Raw genomic sequence first — 25,769 nt, 5'->3', positions numbered from 1 at the left:
GAGCTGATTGATTTGATCACTGTGGTTTGGGGTAGTTAATGGGGAGTGGTTGTTTGGTGGAGAGCAGGGGGCATTCAGGGGCAAACAGTCTTGATTCTCTCTGAGTTTTACACAAAGCATGAATACCAGAAAGAAGATGTTTTGGAGGACACGGTCTCAAGCTACATCAGGGAAGGTATAGGTTGGATATTAGGAAAAAAAAAATTACCAAAATAATAATAAAGTACTGGAATGCTCTTCCCGGGGTAGGTGGTAGAATCCCCATCTCTGGATGCGTTTAAAAAAAGACTGGACATGGCACTGGGTGCTACAGTCTGGTTGAGGTGTGAGGGCATGGGTTTGACTCGATCTTAGAGTATTAAATATTAGACCCCGAATGTTTCCGGGTGTGTCCTGCCTGGCTTCGTCTGGCCTCGGTGCTGGACCAAAGGCTGCAGCTGTGGTGTTTTCACCACAGAGATACCTTTGGCTGGCTGGGCACTCAGAACAAATCCAGGCAAAATAGGAACTCAGTTTACCTTTGGTGGAAAAGGTTCAGACGACGGTGAAGAGAAAAGAAGCGGGTTCTGCCGTAGAGCTTAAATCCAGAGTTCTATTTCAGCGTGGTAGACTTCTGAATGTGGTAACAGCTCTCAGACAGACACACTGACTGCATGGTCTCGTGTCCTTTTAAGCCCCAGGGACAGGGGGAGGGGAGGGACAGGTGAGGGCCAACCAGGTGTGAGGAGGGGAAGGCTCAGGGGATATACAGGCCAATGAGCCCAGACCTGGGGGCATCTTTTGAAATTCTGCCAACCCTACGAGGCCTTGCTGGAATGTTAAGATTGATGGACAGCTCTTAGGCAGGAGGGCAAAAGGAGGAGGGCGAAAGGTTGGCGCACCTGAGGGGGCTGGGACGGGTCAAACAGGAAACCGCACTGCAACATCAGAGGTCTCTTCCAAGCTCACGATTCTGCGATTCTGTGATCTGTGTGTGTGTTTAAAGCTCAGTCAGTCCCTTCTGAGGCACTGATTGGCATTGGCAGCACCCCAATGTCTGTGGCAGGTGTGTCGGCACATCAGGAACGGCGACGTGCTGCTGCTGAACCGGCAGCCCACGCTGCACCGGCCGTCCATCCAGGCGCACCGCGCCCGCATCCTGCCCGCCGAGAAGGTGCTCAGGCTGCACTACGCCAACTGCAAGGCTTACAACGCTGACTTCGACGGGGATGAAATGAATGCCCACTTCCCACAGAGTGAGCTGGGCAGGGCAGAGGCCTACACCTTGGCCATCACTGATAAACAGTACCTGGTGCCAAAGGCAAGTACAGCTGCCAGATAAGTTTATTTCTAGATGGAATTGCTTTTGTTTGTTTTGTCTAATGATAAATGGGATCATTATTTATTTCTGTGTTCTTTCTCCACGTGTGGTTCTGTTCCTCTAAAGAAGGCCCAGCACATCCAGTCTTGTTCCTTTGAGTGTCAGAAGAGATTCAGTAGAGAGTTATGCTGTAATGAGTTCTTTACAAATTACTTAAGTGTTTTATCCAGGGGCAATAATTCTGGGAGCTGCAGGCACACAACTTATTAACCCCACCACCACCACCTTTTTCTTGTTCCCTCTTTAGGATGGGAAGCCACTTCCTGGCTTGATCCAGGACCACATGGTTTCTGGAGTCAGCATGACACTGCGGGGCTGCTTTTTCACCAGAGAGCAGTACATGGAGCTGGTGTACCGAGGGCTCACAGACAAAAAAGGGAGAATTAAAACCTTTCCTCCAGCCATTATGAAGCCACAACGATTATGGACAGGAAAGCAGGTAGTTTATCATTTACTGGGCTAAAGAATGCTGGTGGTTTTAAAGTAAGCAGAATGCTAATAATAAACCAGTGCTGCCAAGTGTTTGAAGGCCAGATCCCATTAACACCATGTAGGTTTTGGTGTGTGTTTCTGAGCTGTAAAACCCAACAGACAGCTTTTTTTTTTCTTTTAATAATTTTAATATATTTAAGTATTGGAAAAATCTTTGCTGTTTTATATTTCTGAATAATTACACATCTCAGCTCACTGTTCCTTCAGAGGGTAGAGTAGCAGGAGGATATTCCTGCCTTGTGAGACTTCCAAGCTTTCAAAACTTTGCTGTCAGTGGAAAGAATACATGCAGGATGTTGCTTTTCTCATTCATGCCAGATTTTTTAATGTTGAGAAGCTATTATACAAAAAAAAAATAATTCCTGCCCCTCATCCTGCTTCTTTATAGGTTGTTTCCACATTGTTAATAAACATCATTCCAGACAACCATGCTCCACTGAATTTGACTGGGAAAGCAAAAATTGGTGGGAGAGCCTGGGTAAAGGGACCTGCAAAAGGATGTGTGAATCTTGATTCAATGTGTGAATCTCAGGTATGCAGCAACTCTGGGGGTTGGGCTGGGCTGTGTTCTATTAAAATTGTGTGTACTGTAAAGGAATGGGAAGGGAGCAAGGCAGATGGCAAAGTTAGAAGCAGATATTTGGCAACAGCTGCTGCCAGAAGTGGCTGATTGAAGGATAGGCCAGGGAGTCAGGAAAAATGCTCTGTGGTCCTGACTTAGGTAGATTCCACCTGGTTTTGTTAGACCATGTGTCTTCATTGTCAGACTTTATAGGTGGAAAAATGCAGGTGGTGTTAGAAGTTTCATTTCTGCTACAAATTCTGAAAGTACAGATAATCTGACCACATTTACCCATGCACCAACATGTAAGCTTTTTAAACTTACAAAAAACAATTTAAACCAATTTTCACATAGATTGCATGGAAAACCTGTTGAGGTCATACTACCATTAAAATTTCTGTTTTCCTGATTCAAAACTGTGTTTTGCTTTTCAGGTTATTATCAGAGATGGGGAGTTACTCTGTGGAGTCCTGGACAAAGCTCACTTTGGCAGCTCTGCCTATGGGCTGGTGCACTGCTGCTATGAGATCTATGGGGGTGAAACCAGTGGCAAGGTGCTGACGTGTCTGGGGCGCCTCTTCACTGCCTACCTGCAGCTCTACAGGGGCTTCACCATGGGTGAGTGCCTGCAGCACCTCCTGAGGTCTAAACCACTCATGTTGGGCATAATACATGCTAATTCTGTGAGTGGAATTCTGCAAGACTGCCCTTGAGTGGGAAAGCTGCCAGCCAGCCTTTTTTTGCTCTTGTTTTTTGTTTTTGATCTAGATGGCCTTCTAAGTATAAAGAGAAGGTATAATCCAACCATTTCTCTTTTCTGTCCTGCCTAGCCAAAGTGTGCACAGTTAATATATCCTGTGTGGAAATTTTGTTTAGATCAAAACCTCATGTTTTGCTTCTCTGAAAAGTAATTATTGCTTAGAAAGCAGAATAGCTGACAGAACAAGATGAAAGAACTTCAAGGGCTTGGTGATCAAGCCTTGCACATCACATTTTACTGTAAAACTTTTAGTCAATGAGTTTGAAAAGCTTTTATTACAGGTTTTTAAACTTATATAAGAGTTATGGAGACACAGTCAGCAGTAGTGAGGGACCAACACAGGGGTATCTTTTGGAGTGAGGAAGGTGACTGATTACAGGACTCCTGAGAGCCCGGGTGCAAAAAGGCTAGATAGGAAAAGATAACTAGCCTGGGACCCCTGGGCAGTTAAAACATCAGAAGAGAAGTGAGACTGGAGCAGGAGTTTGGGATTTGATGTTTGACACAGACATTTTAGTGACCATTTTAGTGTCTCTGGCAGGACTCCTCACAAACAGCTCACAGGAGTTCAGGTTCCAGTGTTGAATCTGTTCCCTGGTCCTGTCATCTCAAGGATCTGTATTTTTAATTTATCTTTTTTTAAAAAGCTAAGAAATGCCAGATTGCGAAAAGTTCAACTAATAGCAAGTTTGATGTGGATGGAAGGAAAAAAGCAGTTTGATGTGGCTGGTCCATAAAGCATTAGTTTGTGCAAATGCACCAACTAAGATTTTTTAGAGACTGTTGAGGTTAAGACTCCTTAAATTAGGGAGTTGATTTTGCACTCTTACTGCTTAGTTGATGTTGCTCTTTTTTTTTTTCTTCTATGGCTTACAGCTTCTCTATCCAGAAATGACTCAAATGTTTTTCTTGTCAAACTGCAGGCCCTGAGTCTAACCATCTTTATAACTTCAGTTGTGACTTTCTTTCCCAGCTCTTCACTCAAAATCCCTGACATCAAATGTGGTTCCTTCCTTGATTTTTTTTCAGTTCTGTCTCTCCTCTTTAACAGGGATTGAAGATATTTTGGTTAAACGTGATGCAGACCACAAAAGAAAAAAAATCATTGAAAGGTCAAGGCAGAGTGGTATTGAAGTAAGTCTGTTTTGCAGATTTATTTTTTCTCCCATAATGCAAAATTTTTGAAATACTGCCTTATTCAATCATGCCTGCTTAACACCTAAATATTCCTATATTTTACTTTCAGGCTGTTAGAGCTGCTCTTAATTTGCCAGAAACAGCATCATGTGAGGAGGTCCAAGGGAAGTGGCAGGATGCCCATCTCTGCAAAGACCAGAGGGATTTTAACATGGTTGATATGAAATTTAAGGAGGAAGTGAACAATTACAACAATGAAGTCAACAAGGTTGGCATTGAGTAATCTGTGCATACTAATCTTGTTTCACTTTCTTATTAAGTTAATTAATGTGGATGGGTTGTGCCTGACTCTTCTGCAGGCTGAAGCTTTCCATCTGACCCCAGCCTGGGGCTCCAGATGCTGCCTCTCCTCCTCAGCCTTGTCCTCCCTGAGTGAGAAGACAAATTGAAGTTATAAATAGGACTGTTTGTGATTACTCATTGTTTCACTTTGTTAAAGCCTTCCACAGGAATTTCTTGGGTTTATTGTTTTATGAATAATGTTTGGTTTTGTTCCCTTCACTCCCCCACACTCCTTTTGTTCCCTTCACTCCTCTGTAGGTTTGCATGCCCCTTGGTCTCCACAGGAGCTTTCCAGAGAACAATTTGCAGTTGATGGTACAGTCAGGAGCCAAAGGATCCACTGTAAACACAATGCAGGTAATGCAATAACCAGAAAATGCTTAGCAGCTCTGTGTGCTGCTGTGGTGTGTCCTAGAATATAATCTGTTGGGAAGCTCTTGTGGGGATATCTGATACCAGAGCAAGGTTTTCATTCTGGACTTTGGCATGGAAAAATGCTAGAAGAATGTAATAAAGACCTCAGTGGGTGATGGAAGAGAGTCAGTGTTTATTATAACCTATTTTTGAATCACTCCTCAGTGCATGAGGGTTTATTGAAATAGCAGAACTGCTTTTGAGAAGGAATGCTGCAGTTTATACAAACAAAGCTAGTGTAGGAGAAATAACTTCTCCTGGCCTCTGTTGGAGACTGACCCTCTCCTTCTTCAACTTCTGAATAGGAACAACATAATCTTTGGTTTTGGTAGAAGTGGAAGGATACATTTTCATTTTACATTTGCAACACAGACACCAAGCTAGAGACACTATAAAAATGCCATCTAAAATGGAGAGAACAACCACAGCTCAAAAGAGAGAGCATTTTGGGTTGAGGTTTTTGTTCTGTTTTTAGTACAATGCTGAGAGGTGGTGAGAGTAATGTAGGGACCTAAAAAATATCTACAGTATTTTTAGTTTCACATTTCTGTGTTAAAATAAAGATACAGAATGAGATACTGAGGTAATGTTGAGGATGAGTCAGAGTACTGGAATAATTTTAAAAAACCAGGTGAGATCTCCATGCCTTTTCTGCCCCTCAGTATCTGGAACATTTCATGAACAACTCCACATGGAGCTACAGAGCATTTACTGAACATCTGACCTTTTTTACTGTAATTTTCAAGAATAATCACTAAGCTCATGTGAACAAAAAGCTGGATGGAAAAGTGATGTTTCCTTTTTTCCTGCCCACATTTAGATTTCTTGTTTGCTGGGCCAGATTGAGCTGGAAGGCCGAAGACCCCCACTGATGGCATCTGGCAAATCACTGCCATGTTTCCAGCCTTATGACTTTTCCCCTAGCTCAGGAGGATTTGTGACTGGCAGATTTCTCACTGGGATCAAACCTTCTGTAAGTTTAAGACTGCTTGTGTTGATACTGAAGTTCATTTAAGTCTTGGTATTTTAATAAAGGGTATCTGCAATTATAGATAAATGGACTTTGTTCATCCTGGTTTCATATGAAGCTTTTGAGGAAGAACATAAATTGCCAGTGTTGATGCACTTCTTAGCAGAATGCTGATGGTATTGTGCTTGTGTTTAGGAGTTCTTCTTTCACTGCATGGCTGGCAGGGAAGGTCTTGTGGATACAGCTGTCAAAACCAGCCGTTCTGGGTACCTGCAAAGGTAAGGGGCCTGCTTTACAACTGGAGCCTTTAAAAGCTCCTTTTGTTGGTTGGTTGATTTTTCTCTTTTTTTCTGAGAAAGTTCTGTAGACTCTTAAGTGCCTGCATTGCTTAGATTAACTTCACTGTATTTGATTTTTACAAAATAGTCTGAATGCTGTTTGTTGTAAGTACAATTTTCTAGAGATCAACTAGCACAATGCTGAATGCTGTTTGTTGTAAGTTCAATTTTCTAGATCAACTAGAACATTATCATTTCAAATTCACCTCTGGCACATAACAGCAGCAGCTTCTCCTTTTGCAGAAATCATTGTTTTGGTACAAATATAGATAGGTGCACAAGTTCCAGGCGGCTCTCGTTTTTCTTGGCCACATTGAGAGGCTCTTGTCTTTAGTCAAGCAACACCTCCAGCATCTATAGAAGAAAATGGAATTTTTTAATTGTGTCAGAGGGTAGTGAGGAGTTCTAAAGGAGGGGTGCCCCTTTCTTTCAGAAAACTGTTAAAGCATGACAGCAGAAATGAAGAGTAATTTACTGTTTCATTTTAAGTCAGATCAGTCCAAGGAAGCTGGAGGGAGCAGCATGCTGAAAGCTTTACAAATTTAGCATTTCACATGAGTGTTGTGTCTATAAGATTTTGGCTTCCAGAATTCCTGACCAGCCCTTAAGTACACTTAAGATGTTGATGAAAACAGTGGGTTTTGTGTTAGAGTTGTATCATTCTTGTTGCTTTGTAGCCTCTTAACAGCATTTTTCTTCTCTTGTGTTTTTTTCCCATTTTTCCCCCTCTGGAATAGGTGTATCATAAAACATTTGGAAGGACTGGTGGTTCAGTATGACCTGACTGTACGAGACAGCGATGGCAGCGTGGTGCAGTTTCTGTATGGAGAAGATGGGCTTGATATCCCTAAAACTCAGTTCTTACAGCCTGAGCAGTTTCCTTTCATTGCAGAAAACTATGAGGTAGAACACCCTAATCTTAAGTATTTGTGAGGGGTGAAGGGGAGACTGAAACACATGGTTAACATCTGGCACATCTGTCAGGGATCCAGTGGCAACACTTGTTTGTCTCAGTTACTTTCAGACTAATGCACAGTTTTATTTGCCATTGTATTCAAAATATGGAAGCAGTCTGAAGTCTGCAGCATGATTTAAGCATCTCAATTTCATCAGAGCACCAAGCACTGTCTGTTCTAACTCTGCACTTGAATTAAACAAAGATGACTTCACTTTTCAGTCTGTCAAGTTTGATTAACTTTTACCAGTATCACCACTCCCTATTATAGAGTGGTGATAATAACATAAAGTTGTAAAGGTTTTGTCTCAGTTGGGTTGAAAACCAAATTTGAAAATTGCTTTACGGCAAAGACAGCAAATGACCTTCTCAGTTTGCTTTGCCTTTTCTGGTACAGTGGGGATAGAGAAAAGAATAATCATAGAAATTACTTTCTTACAGGTAATCCAGAAGACAAACCATCTGGATGAAGCTTTAGCAAGGATGGAGTCTCACCAAGCTAAGCAGCAGTTCAAAGCCATCAAAAAGTGGCGAGCCAGACACCAAAACTCTGTGCAAAGAGAAGGAGGATTTCTGTTGTTTTCCCAAAAGAAATTGGCAAGTTTGAAAGCACAGCTTCCAGGAGGTGAAATAAAGAATGGAAGAGATCCTGCTACTTTACAGGTAACACAGAGGCAGTTGAACTGACCAAACCCTTCAAAAGAAGTTACAGAATTCAGTATCTTTTGTTTAATTGCTCTGTGAATTCCAAAGTGTTTCACAGTCTGACTAAACAAGTTGCCTTTTAAAGGAATCTTGTCAACTATGTGGGTGATAGCTGAGATTTATTCAAGTCTGAGGGCCCTAGTGCTAGGGAAGGGACTAAAAACTGAGATAAATGTGTTGTTAGGTCATGTTTGTGAATGGTTTGGAGGAGTTGTTTCTGTTCATTGGTGGGTTATTTGGTTTTTTCATGTACACAAAGTAAATCTCTCTTGTATGGACAGCTGTCTGCTGGCTGGATGAGAGCCTGTTTGAATACCAAAGATCAGAGAGCTGAGCCAGCCCTGCCTAGTTTTTCCAAAAAAATACTCCTGCTAAAGCCTCTTGTCCATCACAGCACTGGTCTCTATGGCATGGCTTCTAAGGAGGATGGTGTGTGGACACAGAATTCAGACAGGTCCTGCTTCACAGCCTTGCTGTCACAAGGAATTAATTTATCCTGCTGGTACTTGGGCAGTTAGCATGAAACTCCAGGTTGAAGGTGTTGAGAGATAACTGTGTCAGTTTGACTGCAAAAACTGTTTTTCCTAATCAGAGGTTTATTGACTGAGCTATACTGAATTTGTGTTGCTCTTGACACTTTTTGATAGTAACTCCTAATTTTTGATTTCACTCCCAGTTAAAATCATTCTTTAAGGCTTTATTTCACTGCTTTCTGGAGTAGTTACTATGGAGTAGTTAAATAAGCTGGGTATTTTTAGGCATGTAAAGAATCTTGAAATAAATTGACTTCAAAAGTGTTAAATATCAGAAAAAGGAGAACACCATATTTGCAGCTGAGCTGTTTGCTGTGTGTGTACACCCTTACACTCTGCACAGGTTGTCCTTTCCTCCTTCACTGCTGCTTGATTGCTTGTGGTCTTACTGTGGAGAAACCAGCCAGCTTAAAAACCTCCTCTCATTTTCAGTTGTTGAAGATGTGGTATGAGCTTGATGAGAAGAAACAAAGGAAGTACCTGAAGAAGACAAATAAGTGTCCTGACCCAAGCCTCGGGGTTTGGCGTCCAGATACTTATTTTGCATCAGTTTCAGAAACATTTGAAAAGGGAGTTGAAGGCTATATCAATAAATGGGAATCTGAGAACAGACGGAGTTACACGCACACAGCACTTTCTTCTGATAGGTAAAAACCTCTGAGTGTCTTCTTTGCACTGAGCCTAAACCCAAAATACCTTTTTGGAGAAAGTTTGCTAAAACTGAAAACAGTCTTTACCAAGCCTTGTTTCTGTTGTGGCCATTGTGAAGCTAAGCAGTGGGGTTTCAAAATTGTTCTTAAAAGCCAAATGTGCTTAGTGTGCAATGGAGAGGCTCTGGTTATCTGTTCCTTCCACACCTCAATTTTCCATGCTGCTGAGGGCTTTAGCAAAGCCTCTCTGGAACCACAGCAATGTATTGCTGTCCCCATGCATATAAAATAATACTTTATAGTGATCTTGAAAAACAAAGTATGCTCTTGATGCACCTTGGAGTTAGCAAGGCTGTTAGCAAGTGCAAGTGGGAGTAAATGGACTCTCTTTTGACATTCTGGGATTTGGCACAGAACTAAAATACAATTTGGCCAAGGCCCCAGTTCTGTGTTAATGGGCTGTGTTTGTCAGATCAGATGGGGATAGACAATTTTACAGTTTCTGGAGCATATTTATCTGTAAGCTACCAGGAGAAATTGTCTCAAAGATGTGACTTCATTGAACTAAGCAATGATTCATTCTTTTCTGAGTTTTTTATTTTGTATGTGCAGCTAAACCTCTCATTTGCTGTCTCCAGATTAAAGGATCTGTTGTATTTAAAGTGGCAGCGTTCTCTCTGTGACCCAGGAGAAGCTGTGGGGCTTCTTGCTGCTCAGAGCATTGGGGAACCTTCAACACAGATGACTCTGAACACCTTTCACTTTGCTGGCAGAGGTGAAATGAATGTCACATTGGGTATTCCAAGGTGAGAAAGCTGTGTCCTCAATGGGCCCTTTATTTTAGGCACTTAAGTATATAATTGTGCTAGGTTCACTGGCAGGTATATGTGTGAATATTGAGGGTGCACAGTCCTTCAGTGCCCTTGCAGATTTTGCCTGCTCAGAATACTTTAGTTTTACAATTTTCCAGTTATTTTGGTTCTTTTTCCAGATACTAAAGATCAGTGAAGGCCCCTTACTCTAATCTGATGTACAGATCATCAAATCAAATTGCAAATCATCAGTTTATTTGGAATAATGTGGGTCCTGACCTGGCCTCATGTGGGAGCGTGGGATGTCTTAGGTGGGAGGGGATTGTGTTGCTTCAGAGAAGCACAGGAGGGGAAGAACATACAAGGAAGCATCCATCATGCATCTGTAGGAAACAGATCTCATTAGTCCTTCTGTTCTTGGAACAATTTATTATCATCTCTTCTCTTCTCATAACTGGGGGAATAATCCAGTTGAGGCAGTGGGGCTGCTGTGCCTGGGGGGAATCAGAACAGAGAAAAGGAGCAGTGCAGTGTGACCACAGCTCTGGGTGCACATGGCATTGGTGGAACTGCCAGTTACTGCATTCTGCCTAATGAAATAACCTAGATAATTACTTGATTTGCATAGTGCTTTTATGGCTTAATTGGAACGATTATTCTTTGTTTAAAGGTTGAGGGAAATACTGATGGTGGCCAGCTCGAACATTAAAACACCAATGATGAGTGTTCCTGTGCTCAATACCAAGAAAGCTCTCAAAAAGGTGAAACAGCTTAAGAAACTCCTCACAAGAGTGTGCTTGGCTGAGGTGAGATTTCTTTTCAGTGCATCCTTTGAGAGTCAGCAAAACAAACTCTCCTCTTTGAGCTCATCAGTAGTTTGCTATGCCATAGTCTTTGGCTTTTTCTCAAGCACCTTTTCCTCTGTCTGTAGAATTGGAGGGATTCTGTTTTGTCTTTGAGACAAGCTCATCTGGCTGTGCTTGACATAAAGCTGAAATAGATACCTTTCTATCTGTCCCCCCCCTTCCTAATCTCACACAAATAGCTGTGCTCAACAGAAGCAGAACATATGTCTCTGTGGAGATTGACTACACCAGGATGTGTTCTGTGTTCTTCCTTCCTTGTGCTCTCCTCCATGCCCTCCCCCTTCTATTTTTCCACCTCTTGTGAGTTAAAAGCAGCAAGAACAGGTTAGTTGTGTGCTGGAATACTGTCCTGCTCTAAAATGAACCTGTAGGCCCCCTGAGAAGGGTAATCTCTTGTGAAGAAGTTGGGTGGGGGGTGAGGCTTTTCCAGTATTGTCTGAGTTAATTGTTGGGAAGACAAAAAGTGCAGTAGGGTACAGTCCTTTTGCCCAGGAGCCTCCAGAAAAGTTTGCCAGTTAGCCTTGTGTAATTCTGGTTTCCTGTGAAAACCAGAGCTGCAGGAAACAAATGAAATGTCTTCATCAAAGGAGTTACACATTCCCTACCTGGGAATGTTTTGTAGGTCTTGGAGAAAGTGGACATTGAGGAGTCCCTGCATGTGAAGCACAAGCTGAACAAGCATCGCCTCTACAAAATCAGATTCCATTTCTTGCCCCTTGAATATTACCGAGAGGAGAAGTGTGTGAAGCCCAGGCAGATCTTGCACTTCATGGAAACAAGGTGAGTTTGCTTTCAGATACTTTAATATTTGCTTTTCTTTTGCCTTTTTATGGGCTTTGCATGTGGTTGATTACAGCTGGTGTGGCTTTTAGAGGAACAGTTCCAGTAGATGTGCAGAAAAAAATTACACAGTTGCTTTTATGTCCTGAATAAAATTGACAATTTTATTATTCAAGTTCAGTAATGAACTATCTCTTCTGAAGATCAGTTTGATGTGCAGATTTTATATCCAGATGAGTGTATAATTTTATGCTTTGGATGCACAGCTACATCTGTGACAGTAAAAGAGCTCATACCAACCTTTTGATTCCTAAATTAATGAGAAAGGGCTGAGAAAAATTATTTACATTATCCTAGAAGTACTTTTATCCAGCAGGGAATAATGTCCTGTTATGAATTGTCTGGCTTGTTAACCAAAATAAATAAATTTTTTGACAACTTCATATTTTCTGTGGCACTGCTGAGCTTTGACATTCTGAGTTGCTTCTTCTGTCAGGTTCTTTAAAGTTCTTCTGGAAGCAATTAAAAGGAAGACTACGAAGATGGCATCTTTTAATGAAGTCAGCACTCGGAAGACAACTCGGAAGGATTTAGATGATGACCAAGACAAGGTACAAAATAAATCACTTGAAAACAGCTCACTTCTTTTCAATGTTGTTGAGAACCAGAACTGGGAAAGTGTAGCATGTTTCAGTGCACACCAAATGTCTGAATAGTAAATTGTTACTTAAATACTTTGTACATAAACTGTCTGCATTCTCATAAAATTGACAAGGAAGTTGAAGTTTTTGTGTATTAATTCCTGATTTGCTTAAGACTGTACTCTGAAAATGCCTGTTCATTTTAGCTTCTTTGGGACAAAAACATACCACTCTTCTTGCTCCCAGATCAGTCCTGTTGGAGCAGTGGTTGTCAAAACTTTAGAGAAGGTTCTTTGTTCATTGAAATATTTTTGCATGTTCCTTCTGCCACTCCTCTCCCATCAAGGGATGTCAGAGCAGAGTGACAGCTTATCCATCTTGTAGACATTGATCTTGTTCAATGTTGAAGTTATCAGGAGTATGAGTTCATTTCTTTATAGTAGTGGACATACAGAAATTATTTTTTCTGTAAAGGTAGAACACTGAACAAGAGATTGTTAAATTCCAGATGTTTGGCTGAAGCCTTTTGATGCAGTTGGTACTGAGTAGCAGTCAGCCTGATCATCTGTCTGTCATGGATTTTTAGACACTGAACAATCTGGAAGCTGTAGCAGAGGAAGAAGAGAACATTGTTGATGCAGAAGCTGATGAAGGGGATGGTGATGCTACAGAAACAAAACGGAGGAAGAACCAGGAGGAAGAGGTAATGACTTTATAGGTGCTCAGCACTGCTCTTGAATTCCCTATTTCTTCTATGTTTGACTTGGGAAGGAAAACTTCCGCTAAAATAAAATGCTGAAAAAAACCAAACCCCACTTGAGAGGGAAATAGGGATTCTCTCCTTCTCTGGGCTGGAGACACATTTGGCTCTTTTCTGAAGCTTTGTTCTTCAGGCATTTGGGTGGATGTGTCTGGCAGTCAGGCTGTGCTGAAGTTCACCTTAACTTTAGCCTTTTGCTAATTTCATGCCATTCATTGTTTTTAAAACTTTACTGTGGTTCTTAAAACATAGTCTCCCTGCATGTTTCTCTGTGTTCAGTACTTCATAATTAGCTCTTAAAAGATGGAGTGCTGTAATTTCAGCAAGAGGGTGGGGTAACTGAAAATCCTGAGGGAATCCCATCATCAGAGTTGGATTATGGGAAGAAATTGGACTTTCTCAGGGAGAGCAAACTAAAATCTGCAACAGTCTCAACATCTGTAGCATCCTGGACTGTACTGAGAAATAATGGTAAAATTATAAAGAAATAAAGACTGAACTGAATCTGTTGTATTATTTTCTTTACAACAAAATTGCATTTTCTTTGTGCTGTAAGGGCAAGATCCTTGCAGCTCAGCAGTGAAGAACATTCCATAATTGGACTGTTCATGGTGTGCTGTGTCTCTGTACAGGTTCTGGCTCAGATAAACACAGTGTTATTTCTTTGCAGGTTGATTATGAGAGTGAAGAAGAGAATGGGGAAGAAAACGTTAATGAGAATCCAGAAGATGAAGAGGCTGAATCTGAAAAAGAAGAAGGGACTCCTGGTGCTGAAGAGGATCAGAACAGAGCAGAGGGTGAAGATTCTCAGCATCTTTCCTTTGTGTCTCAGACTAAAAAAGGGAAAGATCAATTGCTTAAGTCAGCAGAGGTGCGAGTGAGCGCTGTTGTGGAGAGCCACCCATCCATACAGGATTACACCTTTGACACTGAAAATGAGCTTTGGTGTGAGGTAAGGTGCAACATCTCTGGGTGGTTGCATGTAGCTCCCATAACTAATGGTTCTTTTCATTGCAGTGCTGCTGTTCTGTCTCAGCAATCCCCTATGAATACAGAAAGCAGCACTACAAATGTATTTTTTGATGGCGTTTTTAGTAATTTCTCATTTTCAGAACACCTCATGGAACTTTTTCTAAAAACAGTTTTCTGACAGGTTTATTGTGTTTTAATCTTTTAGTATATGATGGTCTGCTGTGGTGGTGTTTGCAGGGGCCTTAGGATGAGGGAAGAGACGAGAATGTTGACTCCATGTTTCAGAAGGCTTGATTTATTATTTTATGATATATATTATATTAAAACTATACTAAAAGAATAGAAGAAAGGGATTTCATCAGAAGGCTAGCTAAGAATAGAAAAAGAATGGTAACAAAGGCTTGTGACTGACTGAGACAGTCCAGACAGCTGGGCTGTGATTGGCCATTAATTAGAAACAACCACATGAGACCAATCACAGATGCACCTGTTGCATTCCACAGCAGCAGACAATCATTGTTTACATTTTGTTTCTGAGGCCTCTTGGCTTCTCAGGAGAAAAAATCCTAAGGAAAGGGTTTTTCATAAAACATGTCTGTGACAGTCTGCTGTGTAGCCCTTGATGAATAAAAGTGATGGCTGAACTGTTAATAAAAATGTAAAAATCTTAAAAAAAAACAACCAAAACCTCAACAAGCATATACCTGACAGAAGGGATAAACAAACAAACAAAAAAAAAGCTGTTCTTGTAAGTTCAGAGACCTCAAAAGCAATGTGGATGAGTGATCCTGGGATGGGGAATTCACATTGCCATCATTCACCTCTAATTCCAGTCAGACATTTGTGTTCCTTAACACGCAACAAGGGTAATTCCACTTACCAGACTTTTGCCTACAGAGAAGTGTGCTGGTTATTGAGCCTGGTGTTCAAGCCTCCTTACATGTGTTGGTTTTTTGCCCATCAGGTTTCCTTGGCACTGCCACTGACCAAGGTGTACTTTGACCTGTCCTCCCTGCTGGCATCGCTGGCGCGCAGCACGGTGATCCACGAGGTGAAGGGCATCACACGCTGCCTGCTCAATGAAAGCACCAGCAAGGAGGGAGAGAAGGAATCTGTTCTCCAGACAGAAGGGATAAACCTGGCAGAGCTCTTCAAATACTCTGATGTGTGTAATCTATTTCTAACCCCAGAGTTCAATGTTCCTTTGTGTCTGGGGGAGATGGTGGATGATGGATGTCATTTCAATTTCTCAGGGGTGATGTGGAGCCTTTTCAGCTCTTGAACTGTCTTCCTCCTCCTTTTCATCCCCAGATGTATTCAGTGGAGCCTTTTCTCAAGGGCAGCTTGCAAATCAGTGTTTGTGCAGCAGCCAGGGCCTAATGACAGATGATTTCACACCATTCTTCTCTCTCAGTCTCTCTAAATGTTACTTGAGGGAGTTCTTCATCTCAATGAATTGCAGTGCTTGGAGATGAATAGTTCTGTTATCCCATCTAATCCATAGCTCTCCAAATACAGGATTGTTTTAATCTGCATCTTCTCTTTTGCTAATAGTTCTGGCTGTCTGAGACACACTGGGCATTGCATTGTGTTGTTTGGAAGACTTTAACTTGTTTTCTGGTGTATTTTGTTAGCTTGCTTTTTGTGATTTCAGTTAATTTTCTCCTGTGGTGAATTTTGACTCCAGTGCTCCTATTCATCTATTTAATGCTGCTTAACACAAATCCTCAGAATAATTTTTCTCTGTGTTTGACAACTAGGCTGCTGCCTAGTTATTCTGTAACTGTTGGTGCTGCTTAAGCTCATGAAGAATGGAATAAAAAAATCTTAGCTTAAGTTATTTAGAAATGCAGAGTAACTGTTGTCCTAACTTGTGTCTCTATTTTTTCTGCTTTCAGATTTTGGACCTGAACAGACTTTATTGCAATGATATCCATTCCATGGCTAAGAATTATGGAATTGAATCAGCCCTGAGGGTCATTATAAAGGAAATAAAAGATGTATTTGCTGTATATGGTAGGATTTCTTTGTATTTTTATAATCTTTAATAACATTAAGATAGGAAAATGCAGCCACACGCTTTCAGTTATGGTTTTGCATGATCTTTTCATTTATTTTTAGGTTGTAGGTTTTCATTGTTTTAATTATTGCAGAGTCTTCTGTGAAGACCTTGCTAGTTAATTATTAGGTTTCTTTTAATCAGTAGGAAATAGGTGAGGTTGAATTTATTCCCCCTTCACAGAGTTCTTCCATTCTGGTATATCTTTTGCAAGCTGCATGTTTCAGACCAATTAATTATTAATGTCTGAGGAAGTCAACTGTTAGACTTGTGCTGTGGCCCTGAGAAGAAGATCAACCTTGCCTCACTTTGCCTTTTTAATGATGGGAACCCAGGCTCCTGAGGTTTTATATCTTTCCTAAAACAGCTGCACTGCATTGTCTGAATGTTCTTCTCTCAGATGATTCTGAGAGCCCAGCCAGGGGAGGCTGCATGGCTTCATAGGCACTCACTGCAGTGGAGTCCTGCTGTGAAATAAACTATTGAAAATAGGGAAGATTAATACAGTGGGAATTTTAGCAAGCACTTATAGCAAACAGATTTGCCAGCTGGCAGCCCAGAATGGTCTGACCTTCAAGTTGTTCAAGAACTGCTCAGTAAATGTTGACAGAGCTGTTAATGACCCCCATTACACTGAGTCCACAAGTGTTATTTAGGAATAAGTCCTTTTTTTTTTAGCCTGAACAGGGTTTGCTGTGAATGCCTGATGTCATGCACAGAGGACATCAGAGACTTTCTGACTCTGGGGCCCAGCTAATCCAGGCCACCAGGTGAGAGGCAGCAGCTCTGTCCCTCCCAGATGGATGGATGGATGTGGGATCCCCTTCTGTGCAAACAAAGATGGTGCAGACATTTGCTGATTTTATGTAGAGAAACTCTGCTGCCTTACAGCATTCTTGACATTGCAATTTCCCATTCCTTGCATTTCAGTTTGGAGAGACACTGTTTTGTATTAGAATGAGGTCTGCCTCTCCTGGAGATTTGAGGGGAGCAGTTAAACCAGAGACACTGCCAGAAGAATGTTAATAGAGATGTTCTCCAAGCTGCTTGGATTCAAAGGCTTTATTTTAGACCTGATTTGTTTAAAAAGCCCCACAGATTCAGCCCTTGAATGCTCTGATGATTGGTTTTCCTTGTGTTTTAAGGAATTGTGGTAGACCCTCGACACCTTTCACTTGTGGCAGATTACATGTGTTTTGAAGGAATTTACAAACCACTGAATCGCATTGGAATTCAGTCCAACTCCTCCCCTCTTCAGCAGATGACGTTTGAAACCAGCTACAAGTTCTTGAAGGATGCAACAATGATGGGTAAATGGTTTAGTTTGAGATCTCTTGCTGCAGGATTTCACATATGCTTGGTTTCATAACTTTCCAATATTTTGAGTAGTGCATAATGGCATTAGAAAAAATGCCAGAGGCAGATATTTAAAATAAGCCCTTGCCTAGGAAAATGTTCCAGATGTTTTTAGTAAAATTCTGTCAGCTTAAATAAATCCAGCTCCCACATGGAATCTATGGGGTCTGTGACTCCTTTCTTTAAGAATTAGATGGGCATTTTTACAGCAAACCTTAAGGTTGTTAAGATTTGTTATAGCTAAGCTTTATAACAGACCACTAAATCTGCCTTTTTCTGTCTCTACTATTAAAATTGTCTTCTCTACTTTGTTTTTGTGCCTGTGTTATAACTTCCATATCTTTTCCAGCCTTGCTATTCAGCATTTTATTTTGAGAACAGACCTGGCTGTTACTCTGATTTAGCACTTTATCTTCACTTTTTCCCCTCAAACACAGACAAAGAGTCAGACTCATTTGTCTAATAGTAGGTTTCTGGTGCCATTTGAGATTCCCAAGAGTATCCTTCTGCCTCAGTTGCCTCTCTGCAAGGTGTAGAGATCACAGGGCTGTGTGGATCATTTAGGATGTTTGGAGCAGCATTAGCCATCTACATTTAAGGCCTTCTATCAAAAAAACCTCATGCTTTAAGTCTGTCATTTGACAGCTTTTGTGATCTCAGCCTTTGGATACTAATTACATCTCCCTTTTGCAAACAGACTTGGTTTCTGTCACTTGCCAGTCAGATGCTTGCTTTGCAGATGCTGCTGTGCTGTGTCCTTCCAGTTCCAAATGGGGACTGCTCTCAACATGATCTCTTCAGCTCCTGTCCTAAACTGCCTTGCACTGACATCAGAAATACTTCTATCACTGAATTCCTTTTTGCTAATGCTGTTTTATACCTTCTCTGGGAAGAAAGATTGGGTTTTAATTAATAGCATTGGTTATGAGTGACTTAATTAATCTGAAAATTGTGAAGGAAAAGTGTAAATCCAGGGTGAAATTAGAGAGAAGAGGATATTTCTCACTCAGTTTCACCCTCTGGATTTTTGTTGTATCACATAGTGACTTAGACATTAAATCAGAGCGGTTTTTGCCAAGTGAAATGTAATGTATGGATAATACTATGAATGAAGACATTCAGTGAATGCTGACAGAAGGGCAGGGTGGCTTGGCTGGAACTGCACTGATTACAAGCAGAGGGAGTTAATGATTTCACCATGCTGGAAATCAGTCATAATGGGGATTGCAGCAGCCTGGATCTAATTTGCTTTAATGTAACTGATAACTTGATTGTACAGTTCAAGAGACACTGAGAGGGTGCCTGGGGCTGATGCCCTGAGCAGTGGGAAGCAGTAGGAAGGAAAGGAGAAGGTTTGTGAGGACGTGCACAGCTGAGGTGAGCACAGGCTGCTCAGCAGGGCTCCTTGTGCAGGGAGCAAACTGCATCAGCAGAGAGATCCCTGGGCTGTTTGCTCAGAGAATGAGTCTTTGTTCACATCACATGAGCAAACAGGGCAGCACGACTGTCCTGTTTAACCATCTAACAAAGGGGCCTTTTTTTTTTCTTCAGCTGACACACATTTAGGAGCAGCTATCCAGCTGTGGCTGAGATCAGAGCAGTGAGCACATGCCATACACAGTGCTGTGTGTGTGCTCCTGCCCCCACCCCCTGCATGATGCAAGGCTGAGTACATTTTGCTCAGTGGAAGAAAGATAACCAGACTTAGCAGAAGTTTACCAATTTTATTTCCAATTTCCTACTGTGCTAATGATAAACTTGCAGCTTGCTGTAGTTAGGATGAATGAAAACCAGCCTGACTGCTTACAAAAACAGTGGAAGTAAAACAATCCCAGCCAGACATGTCATCTGGAGTGCTTCCAAATTTCTGCGACACTATTTCGCTACAGTGAGTAACCACAAAATCAGAGGAATTCATGGAATGTCTCTCCAGTGAAAAGTTCTCTTCATATCTAGCCAGAGGGATTTAAAATACACATCAAAGGGATTCATGCTAACAAAGGAAAAAGGCAGCAATGGCAAGGGAATCTTTCTGGTTTTGCCTCACATGTATTTTTTAGTGACCTATTTAGTCACCAGGATGTGTTCACTGGAAGGTCAAATCTGTGTTCTCTTAGAATTCAGACTGTTTTGTCTTTCCATGTGGAATCAGGAGGTTTTAGTAATGTGTGGCCTAATTATTTGCTTGCACCAAAGATGGGGCTGAGATAGTAGTTGTAGGAGGATTAGAAAGAGTTCTGGCCTCTAAACTCCCAGAAATCCCAATTCAGTGTGAACAGCAGGTGGCAGAACCTTTCTGAACCTGGGGGTGCTGAACCAGATGGCCTCTTGCACATAAACCAAAACGATTTCTTTCCAGCACTGACCTTGGAGAATCCTTTGGGAACCTCCTGATAGGATTTGTTTGAATTCTGTTGCAGGTGCCCACGATGAGCTGCGATCCCCTTCGGCCTGCCTGGTGGTTGGAAAGGTTGTCAAAGGAGGGACTGGCTTGTTTGACCTCAAGCAGCCCCTGACATAGAGTTCTGGTGGAAACTTAAAGATCTGGTTGAAATGTTCATCATGAGAGCTGCATGTGCTCCACAGCTACACAGTGAGGGCATGTGCTGTGTCTCCAGATGCCTTTCCTGTGCCAACAGGTTTCTTTATCTGGATACCCAATGAGCCTTATCTATTTAATGAGTATTTTGATCCAAAGAAACACTTATTTACAGCTCATCAATGTAAAAAAAAATAGGCTATTTGTTTACATAGAAAAGAATAAAGTGCAGGAGTCAGTCTGGGTCTCAGGCTGTGCAGCTGTTCTGGCAGGCAGAAGTGAAAGCAGAATCTGTTTATGCTGTCTGACTTCTGTGGGGCAGAATCCCATCAGGGTGGGTAGTGCCAGTTGCCACATGGTCATTAGCATGACAGATTTCCAGTACTGGAAATAACATTCCAGACTGGCAGGTGGAGCTGGGCACTGCTGTGCTGAACCTCAGCACTGCACTGGAGCATTGTGCTCGAGGCATTTCCTCTCCTTTTGCTGCCCTTGGGTGCACTGACATGAGCTTGTATAAACTTCAGAGGATGCATTTTCCTATTCTGCTGCTTCATTTTATTAAGAAGAATGTGTCTGTGACACAGTTCTTAAACTTCTTTTAACTGAAGAGTAGAATTCAGGGTTTTCGCAGTTTTTCCAATGCTCTTTTAAATTCTTTGGGTAGAATAGATCTCACACAGTGAGAGATTTGATTTTTGCTAAAGATTTATTCCTTAAATGCCAACATGAGCTGCTGTAGGAGTGACTATGCGAAAGACTCATGTAAGAATTACCAAAACAGAGATTGTAAACTATTTTTGCTTAAATATTCTGTATCAAAGAGGATATTTAATAAAAGAAATTGCAAAGAAATGTTCTGAATGCCATATTATGTGGTTGTTTGCCAAGGGGAGTTCACTTTTGACTCTGCTGGCTGTTAAAATCATGTGACCCAGGGCTGTTTGCCACTCCTCAGAAATCAGACTCATTTATATATTCTATTTTAATCAGGATGCACTGCACACAAGTAGCTAAAGCTCTTAGGAGTTTGCTCACTGCCATCTAGACAAGTTTTCTAACAGATCTCAGTGCCTGATTATTCTCACTGGTACCTCTGCACCAGTGGGAGTGCCAGAGCAGAGGGAGGCACTTCCATGGGGGCTGCACTGCAGGGGATCAGATCAGATAGTGGGCCCTGTTGATTTAGGATTGTGAAAGAGCCTCTCTGGAGTCCCTTGACTGACTCTGTTCTGCCTCAGCCCCTTAGAGCTGTGTCACATGTCCTGCCAATTGCACTGAAGCTTAACAAATGCCTTAACCCAGCAGGTGTCCAGTTTCACTTGGAAATCCCTGTGAAAGATTTCCTTGTGTCTCTCTCCAGTCTTAGCACCTGCTTTGTAGTTGTCAGAAACATCAGTCAGCAAAGAGTCATGAGAGATTCAGTTGGGTACAGTTTAGCAAACAGATGGGAAAGAACAAGCATTGTACAAAAAGGCTTTTACTTCCAGGTTACATCTGTACTGGTACAGACTCTTTGTTGAGGGATCCACAAAACATCTTCAGAGTCCTGCAGTGAGGAGCATCTCTGCCACATTTCCTATCTGGAGGATAGGAAAATCCTTGGTGCTCAGAACTGCTTGATCTAAATAACACATTCATTCAAGTGAAGTGGTTACTCAGTGCTGCTCCCAGTAACACTGATGATTCCTTAGCTAAAGCCATTTGGAAAATGGCCTCAGGCTGTGGCAGGATGATCCAACTTTCCCTTTCAGTGTTGAGTTGCCTTTAAAATATCGGCATAGACCAGGATCCAAAACTTGATTCTGATTGTACTGAAATGTTGGCACAGACCAGGATCCAAAACCCAATTCTGATTGTACTGAAAGAATTGGCACTGTAGGAAAGCCTCAAATACAACATCTTAGGTAGAAAAAGGAAGTGGGAGGCTGTCCCTGTTCATGGACAAAAGTGATGGGGGAGGAACGACCTCAGATGAGAGGCGTATTTCCAAGGCTGGAGAAAGGTGGATATTTTGGCATATAAATGGGTTTATTTTATACTGTGAAGGAGAAGTAGCTGAGGTAGCAATTACTCTTAATCCCTGGTGTGAGCAGATTGGCTTGGGGATCATCTCAACTGCCCTTTCTGAGAAAGGAATTGGGGTTTGCTTAGAATTCATGTGTGTGCAGAAAACAGCTAGAAAAAAGTCTGCTTCATGTGGTTAGGAAACTTTACCTTTTTTTCACATCCCATGAACCTCTGTTGCATCTGGATCTTTTATTTTTAAAGTCTGCTTTCCTCCTGGCACTCATTGCTCTCACAGTACAGTGCTTTTTGAAGAAGTGTGAACAACCTACCCCCAAACAGTGTGGAAAAAGGCTGCAGTAATGACTGGGGCTCTTGCTGCTTTGTGATTATTTGCAACAGACAAATGAGAGTCACTTTTAGCATAAAGGACCCCAAAAAGTGAGCAGTAGATGAGATTTTGTAGAGAGGAGGAGATCATGATTGAAAGGCTGGAAGAAGGGAACCATCCCTTCTCTTGGCTGTCTGCTGCACTTCAGGGTGCCAGGATATCCCAATGCTGTGGAAACACAGGAGGAATGAGGGAAGAAAAAGCAACTTCCAAATTGTCTCCCCTTCTTTATGTCCATTAGTAATAGTGGTCAATCTGTCTGCAAAACTAAAGGGTATAAGCTTGAATGTGCACTCCAGGGATGGGCTGCTGAGTGTATGAAGATATGAAAGCTGGGGAAGAGGATTTTTGAAAGCTGTAATTAGGAGAACTCAAGAGTTACTCAAACAGAAGGAGGAAACAGTGATCCTCATCTGGTCCCATGTGCTTTGGCAAGGAGGGCATAAGCTGTGGGTTCTGTCCTGCTGTACAGATGTGCCTGTGTGTCCTGTGCACACAGGCTGGGAGAGCTGGGACTGTGTTAGTCTGTAGAGGAGGTAGCTTTGGGAGCCCCTATAGCAGCCTTCCAGTACTTAACAGGGGGTGTGAATAAGGGAGTGATGGGCAAAACCAAAAAGAGATTTACATTAAATGTAAGGGAGAAATTCCCTGTGAAGGTGGTGAGACACTGGACCAGGCTGTCCAGAGAAGCTGTGGCTGCCCCATCCCTGGGAATGCCCAAGGCCAGGCTGAATGGGGATCTGAGCAGCCTGGTCTAGTGGAAGGTGTCCCTGCCCATGGCAAAGGGTTGGAGTGACATGAGCTTTAAGGTTCCTCCCAACCCAAACGATTCTGTGGTTCACACCCACTTGCAGATGCAGATTTGTTACCTTCAAGACAGAGATAACAAATGTTTTCAGTGTCTTGGTAACAGTGAATCAACTTTTATTTGCTCAGGAGTTGGAATGCAAGCTATGTTCAAGTCCAATCAATCATAATAGAAGGCTTGTTTTTCTCAGTAAATGATTAAAAACTCCTAAATTGGGCAATGAGAATGAATACAAATAGGAATTCGTTCTTTCATCTCAAAAAGCAAAGCTAAATATTAGAAGACAGGGAGCAGGAAAGTTTGTTTTCCCAGGTCACTGGTTCCCATGTTGCTGTGCTTGTGTAGGTCAGTAACCAGGCAGTGGCCACAAAACAGCTCCCAGAGATCTTAAATCACTCAGAGCCTTTCTGGACAAACCACTTGATGCTTGCCAGTAAGTGCTGAAATCTGGAAGCAACCTCATCTGCTGAGGAATTTGCCAAGTGGGAGAGCATGTGGCAGCTCAGGGACACTTCCCACAAGGTCAGACTGTGGTGACCAGGCCGTGGCTGGCAGCAGGCAGAGGAAGCCAGGACAAAAATCTTTCTCTGGGATTAGGTCAGATGGGAGAATCTGCGAGGAACTGCCTTTAAGGGCTGAGATCCAAAAAGTGTTTTGAAGGTTTTGGAGCTGAAAGTGGCAGTCTTGGCCTTTGGGGTGGATGTGAAGGGGTGGGGGAGAATGAGCTCTGCTTCCTACAGCTTCCTGCATGGCAACCAACTCCCTCAGGCAGAGGGGAACAGCAGGAACTTTGTGCCTCATCAGTCCCTGCTTTGCTTTGCTGTTTTTTATAGAATGGATAAAATGATGCTTCAACCTAAAGACCCCTGAATTTTGCTTTGTTTTGTGGATAATACAATTAAAAGAGAGCAAAGGTGAGTTCTTTGACAGTGCACCCAGGGAAGACAGTGACCTGTGTCTGGTCATGCCTGTGAGCCCAGGCAGTCACTGAGGACACAGGAGCCCTGCTCTGGGCTCTCTGCAGTGCCCTGAGGGGCTTCAAACACCCCTCCTGAGTGCACTAACCACCAGTTCAGGAAAATTTCCATTTTCTTGCTCCAAAACTCCTTGCTGCTGCTGGAAATAACATGCTGTTCACAGGGACAAGGGCAGAAGGAGGTCAGCTCCATTCCCAGAGGAAGAAAGGGGAAGCTACCAGGGCTTTCTTGGAAGACCAGAGAAACCTTTCTCCTTGTGTTTGTGCAGCCTCATGCAGAAGGGTGGAGAGAAATCCTGCCTCAAAACAGTACTGCAATTGGGTCTTTTCCAGGATTCAGGGCATTTTCCTGTGATGAGAAAGACAGGGCTGGTAAGTCCTCAGGGATAAGAGAGTAATGAAGCCCTGTGGGTACTATAACTCTCCTGTGAGGCAACCCCCCAGCTCCTTCAGCACTGCCTTTCTATATTAATTCTGATTTACAGAGCAATACAGGTCTGAGGAGGCCTGAAGATGCTCCCAGTGGGAATTGAACACCAGTACTGTGATATCCAATCCTGGATGCTGAGCTGGAGACCCACAGGGGTGCAGTGGGGTGCTCAGAGGGCTGTAGGGTGGGAAATGAAGGGTGGGAAATCCCAGTACCTACAGAGCCCTGCTGGCTACAGGGTCAAAGAGCAGCTGAGCAGCATTTTTCAGAATGCAGAATTGATCAGGGAGGCATCATTAGAGCATCCTCCATGAGGCCTGCACTGCTGAGCTGAGCTGTCAGCCAGAGCCATCCCAGTCTGCTCCTGCTCCTGTTACACTGGATGCCACACAGCCAGGATTAAGCAAGCTGCTCATTAATGATGTTTTACAGTTTCCTGGCTTAGATCCCTCCCCAGAGCTGACTGTCCAAACTGGCCTGGAAAAGTTCTAGGTCTGATCACAGAGATGGAGAGGATGTAGAGCTGTTCCTGTTTTCCTAGGGGCAGTGTGCCCTGCCAGCTTTGGGAAGATAAATGATCCCCCTCAGTGGAGATGCTTGGGGTCTGGTGGGGCTCATGGCTTGGTCTGTAGTAAAACTGCTGCTGTTGTTTGGGTTTTGGAGCCCTGCCTGGCACTACAGACAGAATAACGAGTGATCAAGATGTAACAGTGGAACAGTAATGCAAACTGCAATAAATACAGAGATGCATTATTAATGGGACATTAAAACCAAAAGGGCAAGTAGAGCAAATTGTATGCTGGCAGCACAACAGCTCTGCAGAAAAATCCCAGGGCTGTCCCTTGAAAAAAAATAAAAATCAATGCTCTGTGCAACATTTCAATACAGGATTCTTCTGCTTTCTGATATACTGTATTTGCTCTGCCTGGGAGCTGGGGTTACTTCAGGAAGAGGCAGAATTTGAGATGCATTTTAGCCCCAGCAGCCTCCTGAGTGTAAATAAGGCTACAAACCAGAGCAGTGCCCTCAGCCTGCCACAGAAATCAACTGTGATTTAATAGATCTTTAGTTTTGGGTTAAGCTACAGAAGTGGATTTTACAGGAGTGGAAAGACAGCAGAATCTGAATTACTGCTTTTGTAAAGCTCAGGCAGG

General features: G+C 42.5%; 1 protein-coding gene across 1 annotated transcript in view; it reads left to right on the top strand.

Annotated features, from left to right (window-relative positions):
- Positions 1–20,858, top strand: part of POLR1A (RNA polymerase I subunit A) — a 33,491-nt gene extending 12,633 nt beyond the window's left edge. Inside the window, 22 exon segments of the mRNA XM_036382922.2 lie at positions 1,046–1,300; positions 1,608–1,799; positions 2,241–2,384; positions 2,849–3,032; positions 4,226–4,308; positions 4,421–4,579; positions 4,912–5,010; positions 5,888–6,040; positions 6,233–6,315; positions 7,113–7,278; positions 7,772–7,993; positions 9,001–9,215; positions 9,857–10,024; positions 10,701–10,836; positions 11,519–11,676; positions 12,173–12,287; positions 12,904–13,020; positions 13,748–14,029; positions 15,014–15,214; positions 15,948–16,065; positions 17,254–17,418; positions 19,885–20,858. Coding sequence (XP_036238815.1) covers positions 1,046–1,300; positions 1,608–1,799; positions 2,241–2,384; positions 2,849–3,032; positions 4,226–4,308; positions 4,421–4,579; positions 4,912–5,010; positions 5,888–6,040; positions 6,233–6,315; positions 7,113–7,278; positions 7,772–7,993; positions 9,001–9,215; positions 9,857–10,024; positions 10,701–10,836; positions 11,519–11,676; positions 12,173–12,287; positions 12,904–13,020; positions 13,748–14,029; positions 15,014–15,214; positions 15,948–16,065; positions 17,254–17,418; positions 19,885–19,985 — 3,516 coding nt within the window. The 3' untranslated portion in view covers positions 19,986–20,858.
- Positions 20,859–25,769: the final 4,911 nt, after the last annotated feature.

The sequence above is a fragment of the Molothrus ater genome, chromosome 4 (assembly GCF_012460135.2).
Source record: "Molothrus ater isolate BHLD 08-10-18 breed brown headed cowbird chromosome 4, BPBGC_Mater_1.1, whole genome shotgun sequence".
Taxonomy (NCBI): Eukaryota; Metazoa; Chordata; class Aves; order Passeriformes; family Icteridae; genus Molothrus; species Molothrus ater.
Note: the sequence above shows the minus strand (reverse complement) of the source record. Positions and strands in the feature narration are given on the sequence as shown.